Source organism: Triturus cristatus, chromosome 10 (assembly GCF_964204655.1).
Source record: "Triturus cristatus chromosome 10, aTriCri1.1, whole genome shotgun sequence".
In the NCBI taxonomy this organism is placed as follows: Eukaryota; Metazoa; Chordata; class Amphibia; order Caudata; family Salamandridae; genus Triturus; species Triturus cristatus.
The window spans coordinates 500,451,469-500,475,843 of NC_140593.1; the positions used below are offsets into that span (position 1 = coordinate 500,451,469).

The 24,375-nt window shown below is 43.9% G+C and overlaps 1 protein-coding gene across 3 annotated transcripts in view; it reads left to right on the forward strand.

Moving 5' to 3' along the window:
- Window positions 1-24,375, forward strand: part of ESYT2 (extended synaptotagmin 2) — a 769,824-nt gene that overhangs the window by 221,132 nt on the left and 524,317 nt on the right. For all 3 annotated transcript variants that reach the window (XM_085631951.1, XM_085631950.1, XM_085631949.1), the window contains exon 4: window positions 314-390. In XM_085631951.1, coding sequence (XP_085488077.1) covers window positions 314-390 — 77 coding nt within the window. The remainder of the gene's footprint in view (window positions 1-313; window positions 391-24,375) is intronic.

A 24,375-nucleotide genomic window follows, 5' to 3' on the forward strand; every position in this document is an offset into this window, starting at 1 on the left:
TTATTTATTTCATATATTCCTTGTGTACAAAAAGCAGTCGTTTATTTTTTGCTGTAAGACGCATTGGCTCACGTTCATCAAAACAAATTTCAAAAGATGCCAATTGGTCATTCCAGTAGGTGTGTCTTCTAACTGAAGAGGCAAGCTGGGCCTGTTGACTTTATTAATAGTCGTTGGACATGTGCAATATACAAACTGTACTCCTACATTTCTGTGACCGCTGTATGACTGCAAAAAGTTCTGCTTTTTCCAGTAAGACGTATCTTTGACTCAGCCTTGCAGTGGATATTCACAGTTCTTTATTTTATTTCAGCCACTGAGAATAAATGGTGTAAAGGTGTATACTGAAAATGTGGACAAGAGGCAAATCATATTAGATCTGCAAATAAGGTACGTTTGAAATCGCTTTAGTAAGCAATGCGTAATATTCATTACAAATGTCTACCTTTTGCAGTTTGCTGATGTGGAATTCCTAAACAGTTGCATACTTTTATTCTCAAGCTTCCACTATTTTAAAGCTCTTGTGTCTCAGAGATAACTTTTGGCTATCACTGCTTGGGATGTGTATACAGATTGGTTGGAAAAGAATATAAAACCGCTGCCAACATTACAACTCTCTTGTGGTCCTAGTACCCTCATGTCCCTTGAACAGTAAAGGACTAGAAGAGAATATTATAGAGTTGATATCATACACAGCGGTATAAGGCCACACCAGTGGCAGGTGCAGATCACATTATAGAAAAAAGCATGCCCAGAGCCAGCGGTAGTCACTGTGATTTTAACCCAACATGACCAATATGTTCAACAGGGTGTGTAGCATGGCAGTGCCACACGAAAGACCTTTAATGCAGTTTTAAATATGTTATGGGAGTAAGCTTGGAATTTGGCACAGTAGAAGAGTACTAAATTGTATGCCTGAACACCACTTCTGCTTTAATATCACTGCTATGTCTTGGGTGAGATGATACATTTGGAATCAGTTGTGCGTTCCAAGATGGCTGACGAGGGTAGTGATCTAGAATGACACAGCAGGAATATTCTGTAGATACTTTTCCTTTTGAGGAAATTTAAACGGTTTGGAGAATTAAATGCCTTTGAAAAGAAAGGGAAAAAAAAGGCTTTTGAATGCAGGATATTTGTGAGCAGCGTAGTGAGCATAGAAAATAGTACAACTGTTTGTGGTGTTGTAGGCTTTTAGCAGTTATTAGTAGGTGTCATGGTTTTTTCACTGATATCAGGGGTTATTGTACAGGTTTCTTTGTGCGTATTGCCTTATACCGTTGGTGTCTCAAGGCCTCGGGTTTATTTCCCTCTAGGTGGATAACTAAGGGGCTGATTATGATGTTGGTGGGACTTCCCACCGCATTATGATGGCGGGAGCCTATATTTGCAGAAGTACTTTAAGACATTCCACATTTCTGGTCTTTTCTCTCTTCTGGGGAACCGGGTTCGAGTCTCTGCAATGACGGTGAACATCCTGTGATTCTGGGCAAATCACTTAATCTCCACGTGCCTAACAAAAATGTGTCCTCATGTAACGCAACTGGTGATATGTAAGGCGCTCTGATACCCGATTCGGGTCAAGTTCGCGCTATATAAAACTCCGTAAAAAATAAAATAAAAAGCAGATAGTGAGTTTGTTACTCATGTATAAGCTGACATAGTAATCTTAGATTGTAAACTCAATGGCTAGTCATAGATATTACTTTTAAAAATAATTCATGTGCAGTTTGTTTCCAAAGAGCAATTAGAAGTCAGCTAAACGCAGAAAGCACCTTCTAGGGCTGAAATACGACCACAAGTATTATAGTGCTTCGAGAGAAAGGCGCTATATTCGAAATAACATTGGTGTCTTTGTACAATATTATTATGTGGGTATTGCTTTGCTAGTCCTTGAAAATATCCAGAACCATTTGAGTCTCAGGTCTTTGCTATGAGCAATGTATTTCAATGGCACCAGGTATTAGACAAGATGTTTTCAGTTTGATCAAGTGTACTGTGATATGTCTGCCCTTTGTCCTAGGCCTCCCTTTGTTATTGTGGCAAGGCAGAGCATGTCAATGGCTTCAGCAGGTCTCCAGCACCAGCTTTCCAGCAGTGAAGCTACTGGGAATAACATCATAAGTCGGTAGTTCAAGTGTTTAGGCGTCAACAACTTCAGAATCTGGGGCTTCCAATAGGTCATTGGTTTCCACTGCTGAGTGGGGAACTCTAGAAATTATGGTTGGATACATATTCAAACAATTAAATATTCAAAATCAAATACCTATGCGGAATGGTGGAAATGGTTCCAAAGTCAAGACAACTGGTCTCCACAAATAGTACACATTCCAATGAGATAGGGTGAAATTGAAAATGTGTGTAACTCTTAGGCAAGAAACAAGCTGAGGTAGGCTCACACAAAGTCAGGACGGTGTCGAGGTACTGTCCGCTCACCACCAGGCACAGTCCTTGTATCGTCCAGTAATGTCCTCTGCCCTAAGATGGTACCCATCTCACAGAGGTTTTGTGGGCGCAGATCTGCCCACCTGTTCTACAAAGTCCTGCGGTTCCAGGTTGTCACCCAGTAGAGTGGACAAGAAGGGAAGGAGCCAATACAAGGGCGAGTTTTACGAAGGTGGTTTATTTAAGGCAGGAGTAAACAGAATATAACAGTCCAGGCAGCTCCCATCCGGGTTTTCTTTCTTGCCGATTTCCCTCCGATCTTCCCGCCTGCTCGTATTCTCCGATGTTCCTCACGGCCGGCAGTGGAGGCGAGGTCATAAATAAAACAAAGAAAGAGAACAGGGTTTTAGGGGGATGCTCACGGGTCTGTATAAATGTCTAGGGACGGGAGTGCGGGATTTGCGAGTTCACCAGAGACCACCACCAACTGTGACAGGTTTTATCGTGTTTCCCTAAGGAGAGAGAACCTACGTAGTCATGCTCCTCGTTCCCCCTGGGATGTCCCTTCCGCAATTCACCCGCTTCCCCCTTGCAATGAGAAAAACCCCCGGATTCTCCTCCGTACCTCGGGTAGCCACACTTCTCCTGAAGTGCGGCTGGGCGATGCGCGGTGTACTTGGCCTCCTGGCCCTTCTCCTGGTGGTCCCGCTCTGTTCCCGGTGTCCGCTCCGTCGTCCCTGGCGTGCACCTTTCTCCTCCGCTCTTCCGGCTTCTCGCTCGACTCTTCTTCGGCATCCACGGCTTTCGTGCTGACGTCTTCCGGCTCGTCCCTCTTCAACGATGGTGAGACCAAGGATAGGTCGACAAAGGCCGACGTCACGGGGGTCAATCCCGCCTCCTCAGAGTCCGCGTCTTCCTTAAGGGCCAGTCCTGATTCTGCAACAAAGATAGAGGGTCACTTTCCCTATCTCTATCATGAGGTCCTTCCAACCCGTCACAAATCTCCCCCCTAGGATTTCTCCGATCGGGAGAAAGACGATAACGAGACAAGAAGTCAGCATTGGTCTGATCGGAACCCTTCCGATGGTGAACCGAAAAATTGTACGGCTGGAGAGACAGAAACCAGCGCAAGATGCGATCGTTCCGACCTTTGTTGTGGTGTAACCACGTGAGGGGAGCATGGTCCGTAAACAGTGTGAAATGTCGACCCTCCAAATAATATCGAAGTTTCTGAATGCCCCACTTCACCGCTAAGCATTCCTTTTCGATTGTAGGGTAGGCTGTTTCCCTGGGATACAATTTACGGCTCAGGAAGAGCAGGGGCCGTTCACTATGGTCAGCATCCAGTTGGGAAAGGACGGCCCCTAGGCCAACCCCAGAGGCGTCGGTTTGTAAAAAGAAAGGTTTCGTGAAATCCGGGGTCATTAACACAGGGGCTGATGTTATAGCAGTTTTAAGGGCTTGGAAGGCGATGGAGGCCCCGGGAGGTGGCGTCTTCAGACGATGGGACGTGGCAGCATTTTTCTTAAGGAGATCTGTCAGGGGGGCGGACAGAGTGGCGGAATGGGGAATAAACCGACGATAGTACCTCACCAACCCCAAAAAGGCTCTTAGATCCCTTCTAGTGGCGGGGAAGGGCTGGGCTTGTATGGCTTTCACTTTTTCTTGTTGCGGGGTTATGTGACCAACGCCTAAAACGTATCCTAGGTATTTCACCTGAGTAAAGGCCATTCTTGATTTCTTGGCATTTATGTGCAGGTTTGCGTTCTGCAAGGCCGTGAGGACCTGTTCTAGATGGTGTAGGTGTTCAGACCAGCTACGACTAAAGATTACAATATCATCTAGATATGCTGAGGCATATTCGTGGTGTGGAGCCAGGACTGTATTCATGAGCCGCTGAAAGGTTGCTGGGGCTCCATGCAACCCGAATGGTAGAACGGTAAACTGAAAAAGACCGTCTGGTGTTATGAAGGCGGTCTTTTCCTGATCTTTCGGATTAAGGGGCACTTGCCAATACCCCTTGGTGAGGTCGATTGTCGTGATGTATCGAGCCTCACCAAGGCGTTCTATTAGCTCGTCTACCCTTGGAAGGGGGTACCCGTCTTGTTTTGACACCTTGTTGACTGCCCTAAAGTCTATACAAAACCTGGTTGTGCCGTCCGGTTTTGGGACTAGAACAACCGGAGAGGACCAGTTACTTGTCGAGGGTACTATGATACCTGCCTTTAACATCTGTTCGACTTCCTTTCTCATAGTCAAACGGCGGGCTTCGGGTATTCGGTATGGTTTTTGCTTTATCCCTTTACCTTCTACCGTGGGGATAGAATGGACAGCCAAGTTGGTACGACCTGGCTGATCTGAAAAGATCATGCTGTGGTTCAGAAGGACCGTTAACAATTCTTTCCTCATTGGTTCCGTGAGATCAGGATTGATAACCGTGGTCCCTACTGTGTGAGACTTAGGGACATGGACAGTAATGGCGGTGGCTACAGGCTGGGTAGAGGAGGGAGGAGGACCTAACCACTTTTTAAGGATATTAATGTGGTATATTTGCAATCTGGAAGGAGTCAACTGTACCTCATAAGTGGTTTTCCCGATAGTCCGCTTTATTTGATATGGGCCTTGCCACTCCTTTCTCAGTTTATGAGTCGAAGAGGGTAGGAGAACAAGGGCCCAATCACCCACGTCTAGGTACCTCCATTTTTTTTGCTTATGTTGCTTATGTTGGGCCTTTTCTAGGGTTTCCTGTGACAAAATCCTAAGTTTGTGTAGTCGGGTTTTCAATTGGTTAGAATAGTTAAGCAATTCCTGGGCGTCCTGAGCCCCTTCCTTTTCCCAACTATCCCTCGTGATTACCAGGAGGGTACGGGGTTTCCGACCGAACAGGAGCTCGAATGGGGAGGCACCCAGACTGCTCTGGACCTGGCTTCGTAGTACAAATAACGCTAAGGGAAGGAGTTGATCCCATTGCTTTCCGTCCCCTGTTAGTAGTTTCCTTAGAGTTGTTTTTATGGAACCGTTGTAACGTTCTACCAGCCCGTCGGTTTGAGGGTGGTAAACCGACGTGCGAAGATGTTTTATGTGCAACAATCCACAGATTTGCTTCATCAATCGTGAGACAAAGGGTGTGCCTTGATCTGTGACCAATTCCCTTGGGAACCCCATTCTGGCGAAAAGTTCCACTAGATGTTGGGCTATTGCTGCCGAGGTGGGGGCTTTTAATGGAAACGCCTCTGGATAACGAGTAGCGCAGTCCACCACCACCATGACATATTGGTACCCTCTTGTTGATTTAGGGAGGGGTCCCACTATGTCTACTCCTACCCTGTCAAACGGTCTCCCAATAATGGGCATGGGTACCAAAGGAACCTTGGGTGGTAGATATGGGTTCTGTTTTTGGCAAATACTACATTCCTGACAATATTTCTTGACTTGTGCGTATATCCCAGGCCAAAATAAATTTTGAACAATGGACTCAGTGGTTTTTTCTGTACCTGAATGGCCGGCCAATAGATGGGCATGAGCAAAAAACATAATTTGCTCCCTGAAGTCAGTAGGTACTATCAGTTGAGGGCGTGCCTTTTCACTTCCTAATCTATACTGGAGACCCTTTTTCTCAATAAAACAAGGGTAGCTCAGTGCCCTTACGTGTTTATTCTTCTGAGCGTCCTGCCAAGCGGGAACAAGATTGGCATCATTTAACTGGGCAGTTCTGAAGTGTGTGTCGGTGGCCCATGGTTCCGTTATTAGGAATCCTGCCTTGGGAAGCCCTGCTTCCGTGAGAGCCCTAGTCATAAGACTTGAAAAGCAGGGGTTATCGGTTCCTATAATAAGGGACTCTGGCAGTTCTGTCAGAACTCCTAATTCACACTGTACCTCATCCCCCTGGGTGGTAGTGATGGTTACCCGGGCTACAGGATAGCTTTTGACGTCCCCGTGTACACATCGTATCCCAACCGTGCGCCCTGGCAATAGAGAAGAGGAATGGACCTGACCCTCTTTTACCACAGAATGTCTACACCCTGAATCCAATGGTGCCCTAATGGGAGTGTTATTTAGAAGAAGACTTACATAAAATGCGGGTCCAGTTTTGCGAGCATAGAGGATGGTTCGGGGTACATATCCTACATCCATTGGTTCTTCCTCTCCTTTTTCTTTTCTTTTTCGGCAGTATCGGGATATATGTCCCCACTCGCCACATTCGTAACATTGCGGCCCCGTAGCTACTGGACTCTCAGGTTTCAGGGCTCTGAGTCGTGTAGGAATGTCAAGGGGGGCCTTAAAACTCTTTTTCTCGGGTTTCAGAAGAGTGGTGGGTTTGTTCGTTTTATCTACTTCTTTCGATGTATACCGGGATTGGGCTCGAGAATAGGAATTAGCCATCTCAATGGCTTGTTCTAGAGTCAGTCCTGCATGTTGTCTGAGCCACCTTTGGGTTCCATAGGGCAGCGCCTCTAGGAACTGCTCTAGATAGACCTTGTTCATAACATAATCCATTGTGGACTCTGAAGGCTTCAACCACCTATCCGCCGCGTCTTTGAGTTTAAAGAAGAGAGTTCTTGGTGTGTCTCCTGGGGTACCCCTTTCCTGGCGGAACCTCAATCTATGACTTTCATCGTCCACCCCTAACCTGTCTAACACAAACTGCTTAATGTGTCCATAGGTGCCTGTCCCATCTCTATTGGCAAGTTGGTACGCAGCTTGGGCTTTGCCCGTCAGTAAGGGAGCTAAATAGAATGGCCACCTCTCTCCAGGCCATGCGCTGGCCCTAGCGTTTTTTTCGAAGTTCAAAAAGAAGGTTAAAGGGTCGTCCCCTGGGATGTATTTCTGAAGCGGAACCACCGCGCCTGGGGGAGCGGCGGACCTCGTTTGGCTGAGGTTGGCCAGCAACTGGGTCTGAGCTTCGGCCAATTTCGATAGGCTGTCGGCTTGCGTCTGGATGGCGGTGGAGAAAGTTAATCTGTCTTGGTCTGCTTGATTAGTGGACTGTTCGACAGCCCATTCCAGTTTGGCTTGTCCTTCCCTCATCTGATTTAACAGGTTCTCCATTTTGACCTACGGAGTACTCCTATCTGGCTCGCCACTTGTCACCCAGTAGAGCGGACAAGAAGGGAAGGAGCCAATACAAGGGCGAGTTTTACGAAGGTGGTTTATTTAAGGCAGGAGTAAACAGAATATAACAGTCCAGGCAGCTCCCATCCGGGTTTTCTTTCTTGCCGATTTCCCTCCGCTCTTCCCGCCTGCTCGTATTCTCCGATGTTCCTCACGGCCGGCAGTGGAGGCGAGGTCATAAATAAAACAAAGAAAGTGAACAGGGCTTTAGGGGGATGCTCACGGGGTCTGTATAAATGTTTAGGGACGGGAGTGCGGGAATTGCGAGTTCACCAGAGACCACCACCAACTGTGACAGGTTTTATCGTGTTTCCCTAAGGAGAGAGAACCTACGTAGTCATGCTCCTCGTTCCCCCTGGGATGTCCCTTCCGCAATTCACCCGCTTCCCCCTTGCAATGAGAAAAACCCCCGGATTCTCCTCCGTACCTCTGGTAGCCACACTTCTCCTGAAGTGCGGCCGGGCGATGCGCGGTGTACTTGGCCTCCTGGCCCTTCTCCTGGTGGTCCCGCTCTGGTCCCAGTGTCCGCTCCGTCGTCCCTGGCGTGCACCTTTCTCCTCCGCTCTTCCGGCTTCTCGCTCGACTCTTCTTCGGCGTCCACGGCTTTCGCGCTGGCGTCTTCCGGCTCGTCCCTCTTCAACGATGGTGAGACCAAGGATAGGTCGACAAAGGCCGACGTCACGGGGGTCAATCCCGCCTCCTCAGAGTCCGCGTCTTCCTTAAAGGGCCAGTCCTGATTCTGCAACAAAGATAGAGGGTCACTTTCCCTATCTCTATCATGAGGTCCTTCGAACCCGTCACACAGGTTAGGCCCGGTCATTGAAACCATCATTCATGGAGGCTTCAGTCAGCTGATCCTTGCTCTTGTTCTCAGGGAGATGCGCCTCCTCTCTTCTACAACACAGGAGACCCTCACTTTTCACAATAAGCCACAGTAGTAGGAAACAATTCTAGTCAGACCTCTCTCTCTGTGCTAGTACTGCAGAACCTTTATGAAATGCACTCAAGCACAAAACAGACTTTTCAGGGCATTGTTCAGGGGTACAGACGAGATCCATGGCCATTTAAAAGGCGTGTAAGGTTCAAAATCCCAGACTTGAACCGATCAGTGCAGGTCCTCTCGTCCCAAACCCTACATATTAAATGCACAAGGACAGATATCAAATGGGCTAAGCCAGTGTTTCCCAAACTGTGAGTCGGATGCGAGCTGATTTTTGGTGGGTCATGAAAGTCCAAGCAAAAAATAAATTCTGTATTTATCTTGTCACATTTGCTGCGCTTCAAAGACAGAGGTCAAATGTCAGGCTATGTCTTCTGACAAATTGCTGCTTTTATGTTGTTTTAACAAGGGGATTGGTGTTTATAAACTCCTTTCACTTGCAGTCAGAGAAAGAAAGTAAAGCTAATTATGTGACAATCTTGCTGGGATACAAAGTGTGTGAAAAGAAAGACTGTGGGATGTCTTTTTTGTAACACACAACAAAATGACAATACCTGTAAATGAACTGTAGACATTCCGCAGTTAGGAGAACAACAATTAAGCACATTTTATGTAAATCTCAAGTGCGATGGAAGCAAAGATTGTAATAGGATCAAAATAAATCAAGACATTTTACATTGTGACGCACAGATGATAAATATTCATTGAAAAGTGATTTCAACACATTTTTATTTGTGTGTTATATAATTTTATCAGTAAAACTGTATGCCTGTGCAAATGTAGTGCCCATTTCAATGGAAAATGTGATTTCTGTAAATGACAGTGCGCTTCCACATGATACTTTAGATGCATTAAAAAAATCACCCTCCACGCATCCATTAACGCTAGGTGGGTTGGGAAAGTTTGTTGTTATAAAAAGTGGGTTGTGATTCTAAAAAGTTTAGGAAACACTGGTTTAAAGCCGACTTGCCATGGGAGGATGTGTGGTGTTATGGCCAGAGCTGCAGACTTTGGAACTGGGGAAACCATTTTGAATCCCTCCCTCAGCTCAAAGTCCTGTAATTCTGGGAAAATCACTTTATTTCCCCATGTGTGTAAAAATGTCTAACATTTTCTGGTAAAGCACTCTAATGCCCTCTGGTTACGTTCATAAAACTGCAGAACACCCCTCAAACCCCTGAAGAAAAAGAAAAAAAAATACAGTTTTCCTGAGTGGGGTTTCCCCCTGAGGCCATTCTGTTCCCAAATTAAGACAAAGCGGGAGACAAAAGGATATATATTAATGAAGATTCCGTGCAGACATCCATGTAGGGGTAGTTGGTTGCTGGGCAGATCTAGAAGCTCCCCCTCTTTGACCACTTCTTCCCCTCCTGCTCACCGCAGAACTGTTCTCGCAGCAGAATGGTCAGGCTGTCCTCTCCACTGAAAAATGTGAGGACAGAGAGTGGGGCAATCTGAAGTGTATCCTCCCTTCTTTAAGCTACAAAGTTCAAAAAGACACTCCAGATCACAAGAACTTAATCCTCAAAGAGGTATTGGAAATATTTGGAAAAAGGAAAGGAGACAAAATCATACTTTTTTGAGTATCTTTGTTAAAAGAATGTGAATCCTCAGCCACCTACATTGGTGGCATGCTTCATCACCGCGGTGGGCCTAATCCGAACTCCATTTCTGGTAGTACAGGTGGGCTTTGTCAACTAGAAGCCCTATTTGGAGATCTTGTTTTGTATATTTATGTGTAAATAGACATGGGATCCACAACATACAAGATTAAAATAACTTACAGGTCAGCTGTGAGTTATTTTATTCTGGTTACCTTTGGTAGTAGTAACGCAAAGTGGGGCCTACAGAGGATCCTCATTTCCTCTGGTCAACATGTTTGAGCCACATGGATCAAGCCTCATATGAGGTCTATGGCTTTTTGCAATACGTCTGTCCCTATTCTGTACCTTCCTTCGCTCTAGTTACCATAATACTATGCATTTACTAGGCTGAGTGAGTGGTGCAATTGCAGGTGTCTCACACACAACATATATAGTTAGAATGATCACTGCTCACCATAAGCTTGCAACTGAGCTGTAGCTTGTTGAATAATGCCAGTTGGGTTCACAACAACACCCTGGTGGATAAAGTAAAAACGTGTAATTCCCAAGTAAAAGTGCCTCACACATAATGCTCATTGTAGTTGATTATTTGTTGAGGGAGGGAGGGTCCCGCCGAGGGCATATTGTGGAAACCTCTGCAGTCACACTCTGGAAAGTAAACATGCACATTTTGTTAGTGAATAGTAAATAAACAGGGCAAAATTAGCCTGATTGCAATGTAAGGGTTTGCTTACCTTATCAATAGGAGTAACTGGTTGTGTAAGCAGAAGTTGGTCAGTGAGACATCCAGACAAAAGCTGCTGTGCTACTGGGCTGGTTTTATCAGCCGCGCTGTAGCTGCATGTTACGATATTGAGCGGTGCCAGCTAGACTCTCTTAGCCTTCCTGATGAGGCCGCAGTCTCCATCCTGGCAGCCCAGCAGCCTGCCACCAAATCCCTCTACAGAGGTTACTGGAACTGTTTTTTGCTTGCAAGTCAGAAGGTATTGATCCTTTTAAATCTCCCTTGTCCAGTGTCTTGCGGTTTGATTTGACCTTTCCACAGCAGGGTCTAGCAGTGGCTACATCTAGAGGCTCCTCTACTAGCTCTCTATGCATTTATATAGGTTGCTAATCAACCTTCCGTGTTTAAGTTACCATTAGTGGCATGTTTTCTGAAAGGTTTGCTTTACTTGTACCATCCTAATCTGTTGATAGTGCCTCAGTGGGATTTGAATCTTGTTCTGACTTTCTTGATAACATCTCCATTTGAGCCAATGTATAGTTGAAGGCTTGGCTTCTGACTGTAAAAATAGTTCTGTTAGTGGTGATTACTTCTGCTCGCAGGATCAGACAACTTCTGGTCTTTTTGAGATCACCTTCCATACTTTTGCAATATACTACCCCTTGCATCTCAGGCAGGCAGTGATGGGTTCTTTGCCTGAGCTAAGTTGCATTATTCCTTTGAATAACCGGTACAGTTCAAACCCACCTCCCAGGGAGGTACTGCTTTGGGAGTTGTTCTTAAGGTGCGATTTCTGTGGGAAGATATAGCCATGAGATTTAAAAAATCGCTTACCTTCTACAATGATTTTTCTGGTGGATATATTCCTTCTTGAGGATGCCTTCATTAATAATACCCCAGGGTATCCATATGTATTGTGTGCTGCATTTGGTGCTGTTGTGGCAATCTTGGTTCCTCTGTGCACGCCTCAGTAAGCCGCGGAAAAAAATTCAGTAACTGATGCAGGGCATCGGTTGGTGCATAATATGGGGCTGTCACTTTCGGAAGTAGAGTCACGGCTTTGGTGTAGCACAACATGTCAGCACAGGAGAGTCATAATTGGAAAAACGTTTTATGGACAAGTCTGAATACTTGCAATGGGGGGAGACGCAGCGCATTAGGAGTCAGCAAGGGGAGTTTGACTCTTGGCATCTGCACCCGGAGGACTACAGGCACCAGGAGGTCGAGGGGCAGCGTTACCGGCAGCGGCCCCTCCCTCCTACACCGGACCTTGTAAAACAACCTCGCGCCTCCCGCTTCGCGGGAGACGCAGCGCATTAGGAGTCAGCAAGGGGAGTTTGACTCGTGGCATCTGCACCCGGAGGACTACAGGCACCAGGAGGTCGAGGGGCAGCGTCACCGGCAGCGGCCCCTCCCTCCCGCACCGGGGGCGTTATCTAGGGCCCACCGTCGCGGCCACGCGGGACGCGCGCGGGCGGTGCCGGGCTGAGCCCGGGCAAAGGGCGGGCCGTCTGTCTTCCTCGTTGAGATCAAGGTTCAAGAATGGGTAAGCGGAAACTCCTTACCACACAGGACCAGGGGGGGCTAAAGCTAAAGTCCCTAGAAAGTCGGCCACTATTATATCATATCTAACTTCAGCAGTGGGGGTTTTAACATCAGAAATCGCGCAGGCTGAGAGAGAACTTGGACTTAATACCATCGAAGCCCAACAAACTGGTCTTTTGCAGCTTCCAGGGAAAAATCCCGTCCCACTAGAGCCTGCTGTTATTGTTGGTCCCCCAGCCCAGGCTCTGGAACAACAAAGTGGTGCTGGAGAAGATTTGGTCCCCGTTCCACCAACGATTACTCCTCAATTTACGCTCCTTCAGGTCCCTGTAAAAAAGGCAATTTAAGTCCCAATCAAAGTGTACAAGGAGAACGAGTAAAAAGCCAAATAAGCGGGACCCTACACCTAAATGTACCTTATCGGACCCCAGCCCAGTGACTATCGACTCCCTTCACTCCTCTGTTCGGGATATGGTGGAGAACATTTTTTCTACCCGGCTTGAGGAGACCCTAACCAGTATTGCTAAAGATATTATTGACACTTTGAACTTGTGTGTTGCTAGCCTACTAGAGAAATGTGCTCAGATTGATTCCACCCTCTCAGCTATAAATAAGGTCCGTAATCCCCCTCAAACTAGTACCTCTCTTAGATCGGCTTATCCAACAATAGCCGGTCCAAGTAGTAGGACAGTGGGGGATTCTTCTAGGACCTCGAGCCTAGCTGTGTCCCCCAAGTCGAGCACCAAAATAACAACCCTAGAGGTAAGGGACACGGAGGGGTATCCGAGTAGGAAGACTAGGTCTTTAGCCCAACTTAGGCCTCAGGACAAACCTGTTAGCGGGCATATTCCATGTAACACATTAACTCAACCTTGCATCAATCTCCCTCCCGAGGCCGATCCGTTGGTGGTTATTCTGGTTAGAGTTCCGCCATTAGTGCACGGTAAGGTTGAATCAACCGAAGCACTATTGTCAGTTACCAGGAAATGGTGTAACCAGAACTGTTCGGGCGATGCCAATATCTCACGCAATATCCTAACAGCTAGGCGGGTGGGATGGATAGGAGGTGCTAAGAAAAAAGTTAAGGGGGACTGTGTGGTGGTTAATTTTAATAACCCCTATGTAGTAACACGTATGCTATGGGATGCCTCAGATATGGTCGGGGAGGTTGGTGACATTAGGGCTGTCCCTTTAAGTTTTTTTTATCCATCGCCCCTTAGACTTTGTAATGCCCGAGGGAGATACCGTCCTGTACCACGACCTGAGACCCCTTTGGTATCTGTGCCGTATTTAGTGAAGAGCCTGCGTCCTGGAGTTCCCCTAAAGTTTCTTCTCAGGTTAACCCCAGAAACAATAGGATAGATAGGACTACAGATGTTATTGTCACATCCAACAGGTTTCTACCCTTGTCCCAGCTAGATGTAAATGACTGACTAGATCTCCCAGTCCCCAAATCCTGTAGCTTTGGAAATGAAATAGTTAACTCAGGGGACAATGTAGTCTTTGTTAGGCTCATGAGTTGGAATATAGCTGGGTTACGCTCTAAACTAGAAGATGCAAATTGGTTAAAGTGTGTTGCTTCTTTTGATATTATAGCTTTACAGGAGACATGGGCTAGGGAAAACAACCTGTGGATTGATGGTTTTAAATCTTACTTTCAGCCTGCCCTACCATCGGTAGCAGGCAGAGCAAGGGGAGGGCTGTTGTTTCTTTTCTCTATAAAACTTAAGGCTAAGATTTTCCAGATAGACACAGCCTCCCATAACTGTCAAATGGTGGAATTCATTACTGAGTCTCAATTCAAAATATTGTTTATACATTTTTATAATGCTGGTGATTGTGTACCTGAGATTGAGCATTTTAGTTTCTTATCAAAATTTCTAGAGTTGTATAACGCTCGTCAAACCACTTTTGTACAAATTATTGTTATGGGTGATTTTAATATTCATCTTTGTGATTTTAATTGTAAGATTGTTGATCCTCATGGCCCTCCCCACTCTGCCCCACCACACTTTGAACATTCCACCAAGGGTGAGGCTCTTGAAGAACTCCTTCAATTGGCGGATCTTTTTGAGCCATGTTTTTTAACTTAGAGTGAATGGGTAGCGACATTTGAAGCAAAGGATAGTGATTCAATTATCGGCTATATTTTCCCTATCCCCTGCTCTCTTAAGGTTGGTCCATAGGTACAATGTTTTTCGCTCACCATTCAGTGATCACAATCCTGTGATCTTAGAACTAGACAAGAGTTTCTGTCCTAAGGAGGTCCCATCGGCCCCAGTTCCCCCTGTTACCTTGGCCTCTTGTAACCAAGGAAGGAAACTAAAGTGGGCCAAAGTAGTTCCGGAGGATTTTATGGAGAATCTAATTGTGAAAACCAGAGATGAGTTTAGGAAGTGTATGGACCCTTCTATATCGGGTGGAGAGATAATTTCTGCCTTTGATTCTATCTGTAAGCAGGTTGCCTCAGACCTAACCATCACTAGCAAACAGCGTCCTTTACAGGGAAAAAAGTGGTTTGATGCTAGCTGTTCCAGGGCTCATCAAAATTTATTAACTGCCCTAAAAAATCTACCCCGGGACAAGGCCCTAATAGCTACCCTTAGGAAAGATTACAAATCTATTATCCAGGATCGAAAAAACGAATTAAAGAAGGAGGCCTGGGATGCCCTAACCTCTGTAGAGGTTCTTAAGGATAGCGCAACGTTTTGGAGTATAGTTAATAGTCCACTCTTAACGGGGAAGGAAAATGCCCCACTCGACATTAATATTCCAGAGGGGGAGTGGCTGACCCACTTTGAAGGAATTTATGCAAGTAATCTGATTCTTGACTTTTTTAAGGTTCCTGAAACCTACTGCCCCCTAAACCTTTTGATATTCAACAAGAATGATGTGGCCCCAGGACCAGATGGTGTCCCGCTGGATCTTTACAAAGGGGACATTGACCTCTGGAGCAATATCTTAACTAATGGGTTTAATGCTAGTGTTGTGAATGGGTTTCCGGAGTCTTGGTCTAAATCAATCATTATACCGGTTTTTAAAAAGGGAGAGAGGGGTGACCCGAGATGTTACCGGCCCATCTCATTAATTGATTCAGCGGTCAAAATCTTGGGTAAAGTGATCCTGAATAAAATCTCAGATTGGGTGACGGAGAGAGGGATTTTATCGGAGGTTCAATACGGTTTTAGATCAGGCAGAGGTACCATGGACCAGTGCCTTAACCTGTACTTGTTAATTAACAAGTATACAAAAGCCACTAAAGGATTCATATATTTGGCATTCATGGATCTATCCACAGCCTTTGATCTGGTGAACAGATCGAGGCTGTGGATGATCCTGTTGGATCTGGGGATTGATCCTTGTCTGGTTCACTTTTTAGCGGAATTGCATAAAGATTTGCACGCTGCAGTAAGGGTGTCCCATGAGGGCAAATGTACACGCCACTTTAAATCGGTCAGAGGGGTACACCAAGGATGCATCCTGGCCCCCTTACTTTTCACTTTATATATTAATAGGTTAGATTTAACCTTGGGTAAGGCCAGCCTGGACATTCCGCGTATAGGGAACAGTATCCTCCCTGTTCTTCTATACGCGGACGATGCTGTCCTATTGGCTCGTACCCCTCTGGGATTACAGAGACTACTGAACTCCTTTGGGGAGTTCATGAGCGCATTGGACCTAGTGGTGAATAGTTCTAAATCGCATGTTATGTCCCTGGGTACACGGAAAAATAAAGTTAAACATTTCTATTGTAGAGGAGTGGAGGTCACAAGAGTAAAGGTATTTACCTACCTGGGGGGTCTTATTTGATGATAGATGTTCGTGGGCCCCACAGCTTATAGCAAAAAAGAGTAGCGTAGGTAGAGCATCCTCCGCTATATTAAGTTTTGCCCGACGTTTGGGTGGTAAACCATGTGATGCAGTTCTTGCCATCTATAGGGCGAAATGTTTAGCTTTAGCGGTCTATGGTGCTGCAATTTGGGGGTACAGAAAAGCGGAGGGAGTCCAGATGGTAGAAAATAATTTTTTTCGTTCACTTCTCTCCACCCCCCCAATCATCCCCAACCTTTTCAATACATCAAGAATTGGGGATGGATTATGTGTCCGATCGTATAAGTCTGGCCCCTCTAATATTTTGGTTGAAAATATGGTTGAACCCTGAACTCTCCCTAAACCGATTGATTTTAAAAGACTGCATTGGATTAGATAGAGTGGCCGATATCCCTTGGCTCTTCTACATCAGGAAAATGTTTTATAATTTAGGGCGCCCAGAGATTTATGAGAACCCAGAAGTGATCACAAAGGGGGTTATTGGCTGGGTTAAAGTCCAGTTTTTGAATTTAAGGTCTCAAGAGCGGGAGGTAGAGGAACTAAAAAAAGCGTCGGTAAGGGCTCACTTTTTACTAATAACCTCACCCCAGATTGAGCCTTACCTTAAGTTGGTCACGAAACACTATCACCGCTGGCTGTTGACCAGATTTCGTTTTAATTTGATTCATTTTACTTTAGGGAGCTTTCAAGGCTGGAGTAAACCAGAAGATGCTGCTCTTTGTAACTGTGATGGTAGCTCAATTCAAGATACTGCGCACTTTATTTTATTTTGTAAATATTATGCTGAAAGCAGAAAGAAGTACATTATACCATTGTTGCAAGGGAGAGGATTTTCTCAAGTTAAACCTGCACTGATGTACTTGCAATTACTAGACTGCCCATGGAATATTTTTAACATTGCTAACTTTCTGGTTGCCGCGGCGCGGTCAAGGAAAAAACTTGATGCCCAGCTTAGATTATGATTTTAGTGATATTTGTATTTGTCTGGATGAATTTTTAGGATGTTTGTAACATATTGTATTATCATAATGTATTTAATTATTAGTATGAATTATTGTGATGTACTTTTATGATTTTAATGAATCGATTAAAGTGGCTTTGACTGACTGACTGACACTTGCAATGGGGTTTGCCTAAATTAAGAAATCTGTTTATTTTGAACCCTAATCTTGAATTTCTCCCAAAAGTGGCATCAGTGGCTCCCGTAGAACTCAAGATTATGTTACCTATGTTGTTTCTTTCTCCTCCTTCCTGAGAAGGGGTTCTTTAGGGAAATTCAGATGCTGGCGACTCCCAGAGGCAACCATATTGTCAAGCCACCCCTTCTGACATTCTCACCCAGTCAAAACACATTTCATTGAGAATGAAGGGCAGTCCGAAGCTGAGCATGTAAACAAACATCTGTGCACCTAATAGGCAGTAATGAGAATACAATTTTAAAAAAAATAGTAATTGTGAACAATCAATATAGGTATTTCTAATTGTTTATTATCTGAATACTTAGCGAGAATGTCTGTCATTTCTGATAGGTTGATTCAAAAATAAATATGTTTCAGACTAACATATAGTTTAGACCCCGTGCATTACTGCTAAATTTTGTGCAATTGGTACTTACGCAGCGCAAACAGAAGAAGGTGACAGACGGAGCACTGAAACTTTTCAAACACTCACCCCCAGTCACAGATCTGGGTTGATTCCATCATCGTTTTTTAGCTCACTGCGCCACCCCAGTTCAGACCCAGCCATATGCAAATCAGTCTTGACCATGTGCCTCATGGGAACAGTCCAGCCCGAACTGCCAGATCTTCCCTGGACTGTAAACAAGCATCCAGGGACCAGTTTCAGGGTAACACCCCTCATCAGCCAGGCTAGCTTGAATCCAGTGGCAAAGTGAGCAAGGGACCCATGTCTGGGCATACCCTGCCAACTTAGGACGAACAAAGCAAACAAAAGGAGATGATAGACGGAGTGCTGAAACTTTCCAGACACTCACCCCCCGTCACAGATCTGGGTTGAATCCATCATCGTTCTTTAGCTCACTTCATCACCCCAGTTCAGACCCAGCCATATGCAAATCAGTCTTGACCCTGTGCTTCACGGGAACAGTCCCGCCCGAACTGTCAAGACAGGTCTTCCCTGGACCGGAAACAAGCATCCTGGGACCTGTTTCGGGGTAACACCCCTTGGTACTTACACCCATTTATGCACTCACACCTGTCAGTGGTTTTCATTTTACACATACTCTAGTTACTAGCATTTTGGAACTGATAACAGCAATTGTTAAACAAGCATTGGCAAGGGCAAAAGGTCTGGAGTTGACCACCAGTCTTTTAGCAATTTTTATTTTGTTTTGTCATGGTTTTCGTAAAACTTAATGTTTAGAAATATTGTGGGCCCTCATCAGTCTAAAGAAAAATTATGTGCTGCAGGCAAAAAGTGTTTTGGTCTAAAAAACACACACATTACCATAGACCTCCATGGTACTGTGGTGAACAACTTTGTGTGTGTATGTGATTAGTGTGAAAGGGCTGCACTGTAACTTGTAGTAAAGTCAGCTAATGGCTGAAGTAGGCTGATACATTGACCCTTAACGGATACTCTAGTGGATGGAAGAAAAATGAGACTGACACTGACCACATACTAATTAATAAACTCTGACGGAAACTCGTAAAGTAACTATGTTATACACATAGTTTTAGTAAAATCCATAGGTCTTGACTAACACAGACCTAAGAAAAGGTCAGTCAGTCTGGCATTGGTGCAAGCCGCAAGATTTTGTATATCTTTGTTTAAATTTGAGGATTGATTTGATTGCATTCATTTATCCTTGCTTTATTGAAGGTGCCACAGCACAGTCTTTTTACTTAAGTGCATACTGGGGCGCTCCGCAGCGAAGATATTGTTCTAAGTGTAATGTTTGAAAACGCAACAAAAAACAGTAGATGAAAAAAAAATAAAACGGTCTTGGCGAACATGTGACCTAAAAGCAAAAAATGTCAGTAACACACAAAGTGGATGCAAAAATAATTTTAACACGTTGCTTTACACTGAGCAGTGAATAAGATTAAAAAAAACAACCCAACATCCTGTGAAAATGTTTTTTATGTCGGATATTTTGGGGCCTCTATTTATACCGGTGGTCTAAACGCTCCAGGTTGAGTAAAGAATGATTCACTATGCAGCTGATAGACGGATGATCAAAATCCACTTTTCCAGTAATGTATTTCGAGGCATAGTTCACTCAGTGGGAAAATATATTGCATTCCATATTTAAGTGTTTCTTTCGAGCTCATAACGATTGCACCATAACAATGTTAATTACTTGTCACTTATGTCATTATTCCGGCCCTTTTGTAAGAGGTTTCCTGTGCGTGTCCGTATTGTCCTGCGTGAACAGTGACAATTGTGAGCACTTTATATTACACTATATTCTTGTGTTTTGATTCCAAGACTCCGACCTTCCTACTTTGTCCCTTTTGTGATCAGGGGAGTAGTTTTCAAGTTTCAAGTTTATTTTATTATGATAAGGAACTCTTTATGAGGTCCACATAAAACAACATATACATACAAAACAAAAAATACATAAAATATTATTCCATCACAATTACACGAGACATCTTAATACAGGTCCAAGAAACATTTAAAAAAGTTGTACAGTTTAAAAGCAAACATGTCATTGGGTGGGTTAATCAAGGCTGCCTTAAATGAAGAAGCAGATAATATGTTGAGTTGTAAGCAAATTGGTCTTAACCATCTACGCCTGCAAGACATCAGTGCAGGACAAACAAACATGACATGATCTAAGTCCTGAACATACAATTGACAAAGATCACAGCATGCCGAATGACCATACCAGCTGGCATGTAGAACTTTCAGGGGAAGCAAATTATGTCTTAATAAATACACAAGGCGTCTAACGCCATGGGAGATGTTCCAATACATATACGCTTGAGCTTTCCGCAGGGTATAAGATTCAATAACAGGCGTACCACCTTTTTTCGCTAAACAGAAGTCTCTATCCTGACAAAACGCCAATTCCCAGGAGGCTGACTTCAGAACAGTTTTTAATTGATGAGAGGATAATAAAAATAAAGTCTCCTCATCTAATTTCAATTGCAGCACGGCAAATCTGAAGTTTTTTACAATCGGGGAGAAATCATTAAAAGATCCTAGTAATTCATTTTTTATAAGATCTCTTAAGGTATTAGGTTCACCTTTAGATAAAGCTACTACCCAACGTATGATACTTGCCAGACCTTGAACCCAACTGCTACGTAAACCCAATTCCTGTCTCAAGGAAGCAGTCGAATTTGCTGTACCTACAGACATTAAACTGCGTAAAATTTTCCCTTCCGCAGAGTGTAAAAAACTCCACTTTTTTACATCAATTAACTCAATTCCGTATAACAGGGAGGCCGGAACTTTCGCTCTGAAAACATCTAAAAGAATAGAAAAATGCCTTCTACCTGTGGCTTTATACAGGGAAACTAAACTCTTTCCCTGAGAAATAGCCTTCCGAGAGTTATTGTCAATGTGTAATTTGTCACTTAAATTATAAGTGACAATTTTACCTAGGAAGGAATAAGATTTCACACATTCCAGTTTTTTCCCCCCCACAACCCATGGATAATTAAGGCATTTAGGCTTCTTTCTACCAGAAAAGCAAATCACTTTGCTTTTTGCCGTATTTATTGATAAGAAATGACTTTCCGCAAATTCAGAGAGTGCTTGCAACCGATTGTTCAGGCCCTTTGGGGTGAGATCCAAAATCAGGATGTCGTCTGCATACATAAGGCATGCAATTGGAACTCCACCCAAGGACGGGGCAATACCGGCGCAAGCAGAAAGTGTGACGGGTAAATCAACAATATATAAAGAAAATAGCAATGGAGCCAAAAGGCAACCTTGCTTCAACCCATTGGAAGTGGGAATTAATTTAGATACCCCACATTCACCTCCAAGTAGAACTCTGCACCAGGTGTCAGAGTAAAGGGCGCGAATTAACTTGATCAGGGGTGGGGGCATACCTAAGTTAAATAACTTTCTCCACAGCAAAATTCTATCTACTTTATCAAAGGCGGTGGAGAAGTCAATAAAGGCGCCATATACCTGACCACCACGGATTTTCACATATTTTTCATTGATAACTTGCAATGCAGTCAGGTTGTCTAAAGTTCCATGATTTTGTCTGAAACCTGTTTGCTCCATGGGAAGGATTTTATGTTCAGATACCCATTGATTCATTAAAGTGAGCACACATTTTGCGAAAACCTTACCAATGGCATCAAGCAAAGCGATTTGACGGTAATTTTGCGGTAGATCTCTTGCCCCTTTTTTATATAAAGGGACAATAATACTTCCTTTCCAGGAGGGGGGGACTGTTCCACTAGAAAAACAAAATTTAAACACTGGAAAGAGTATTTTACTCCAAAGTTCACTCTGGTGTTTTAATACTGAAATTGGGATTTTATCAGGACCCATCGCACCAGAGGAACGCATATTCTTAATGGCACATTCAATTTCCTTTTCCGTTGGACAGTCAAGTATACGTGAGACATTATCAAATTCAACATTAAAAACTTGAGAATTATTGTTACTGTACAACTTCTCGATATAATGATCCCACACCTGTTCCTCAATGGCAATAGGCGTAGGACTGGCTCTGGTACCACAACCTTTGCCAATTAAGGACCAGAATGTCTTGGCTTGGCCATTATAAGAAGCTTCCCTCAGTTGAATCCAGAGGGCATCTTCCTTAGAACGTTTTAAACGGGCCTTAAGTCTAACTCTCCTTCTTTTTAAGATAAACAACTTAGACTTAGCTTCTTGGGTAAAGAATAAAAATTGTCCCCTTACCACTTTGTTTATTTCTCTATTTATAGCCCGTAGAGGATGAGGGACTAAGAGGGATTGTTTCACACCTGGTTTCTTTTTTGCACTAGCAGTTACAGAATCTAAAAAGTTAATAAAACTCAACAGCTCTCTCCCTTCCCAGAAGGGTAAATTCTCAACAGTAAAATACAAAAGAGGCACCACATTTTCAACAGTACAAGGGTTCCAAAAACATTTCCCTGATCTGGAATCAAAATTCACAAAATCTGTATCCAGACTCCACGGATCCACTTTCTGAAGATTAACGGAGACAGAAAGCATCAATGCATTATGGTCACTAAGAATAGACTCAATGACCTTCATATCCTTTAGTAGGTGAAAACCGGCATAATCTACCATGATAAAATCAATAATAGAATTTCCCTTATTAAATTTACGAGTATAAGCTGCCGGGGTGTCAGACGGAAGCCTCCCATTTACTATTAAGCATTCAACTTTAAGTAAACCATCTAAGATAAGTTTACCTCTTTTGTTAATTTTAATTTTGGAGGGAAACTGGGCAGGTGGTATATTCAAAGACTCTTCCAATTGAATATTTCTAAACAACTCCAACCCACAGTTAGATATATTACAATTTAAGTCCCCAAACATTAACACATGCGGAGTTGGGGAGACATCCAACGCTTTAGTTAAAAAAGTGAACAAAGTTTTTAAACCAGCATTAAAACTACAATTGGGGGGAATATAAATATTAACCACAATCAACAATCTATTAGGGCAATCCTCAAATACATCTTTTAGGGTTATTGCTTGAAACAGTTTCCCTGGATCAAGATAGTGTGAATAGTTCCATTGCAATCTGTTAGATAACAAGCATGCTAACCCTCCCTTAGCATGGCCTCTTCTAGTGCTGGTTGCGCTGTATTCCAAAACAAAATAATCTTTTTCCAAAGCTAATCTTCCTTCAACCCAGGTTTCTTGCAAACAGATTATATCTGCCTTTTGAGAATGCAAGAAACCCAATTTCTCCTTATAATCCTTGAATCCGGCAGTGTTCCATGAGATAAACTTCAGCTCTCTGTTAAAAATTGAAATGATGTTTAGAACAGGGAGCAGATTTACTCGCTAGAACTCCAGGTAACCAACTCCATTTAGATTGGTCATCCTTCACTGTCTGCTTAAGGGGAGGATTTTTGTATGAAACTAGCCTTTCATTCCTAGCCACACAAATTTTTAGGTCCTCTGATCTGAGAATAGACCAATCCGACAACAGCACACCCGTATTAGAGGGAAGTGATAGTGAAGAATTGGCAAAAATACTTTGAGTACATTTTTCCCCAAAGTGTGGCAAGACATCTATCCCTCTAACTTGTAATTCCTCTGCCCACTGTAGAACAAGATTTAACACAACTTTCGAATGGAATTTCACCCTTGTTGATCTTATTGGTTGCCCCACGAAGGAGTTAAGGAGAAATACGATATCTAAATCGGACGTTTGAATTAATTTCAAACTTTCGATCTCTTTAAAACAGATCAGTAGGGCAGATCTATTTAAAATTAAATCTGGTTCAAATAAGGGAGAGAAATCAAGATATAAAGTATCCACACTTATTTTTTCTTTTGGGAGAATAACTGTCATTGAGGATGGAACCTGAAAGGGTCTTGCTGAGGGATTTAGGGAAGTAGGGGACGGGATGACAGAAGAAGTGGTAACCTTAGAAATAACTTGGCCAGATCCTGCTTTAACATTACAGTAAGCTGAAAAAGGATTGGCGGAAGGGTGGGAAACGTTGGGGAGGAAAGGATTGGTAAAGCTTATAGGACCTAGACCAGAGGAAGGGGCGTCTTCTTTAGGCGAGACAACCCTAGCTTCTACATGAGAGGTGGGAGACTGCTCCACCTGCGGTGAATCTTCTAGGCTTAATTCAGCATTCTTATCAAAAAGAAGTTTCCTCTGTCTTTTTTTAGCGAATCTTCGGATGGGTTTCCTATTCTTCATTCTAATCTTTTTGTGTTTCAGGGGACTCACTTTTCCCATCAATCCCGTATTTACTTTGGGAATCTCCTCTTCTTTGCTTAATGGCAAGGAGAATATCGGAAAGAGAGATGGAATTTCGGATTTGGGAATGAGAGGAGATGTTACTATTACCTCTATCTTGTCACTGATTGGGGCTATACAATTAGCGCCAGCCGAAACCACTTTGGAAGGATTGGGGATAGCAGGAAGAACTACAGGCTTCTTTTCCTTTTGACCTTCTGTCAAAGGAGAAGATTGAGCTGAATCCAAAACTGCAGAAGCGGAAGGAGCGCTTATTTTTTGGGGCACCAACAAAGAAGCCGATGGTATGGGAAGATCTGACACTAACTCATTTTTACTTAGCAAGAGAACTTGCAAAATTTGC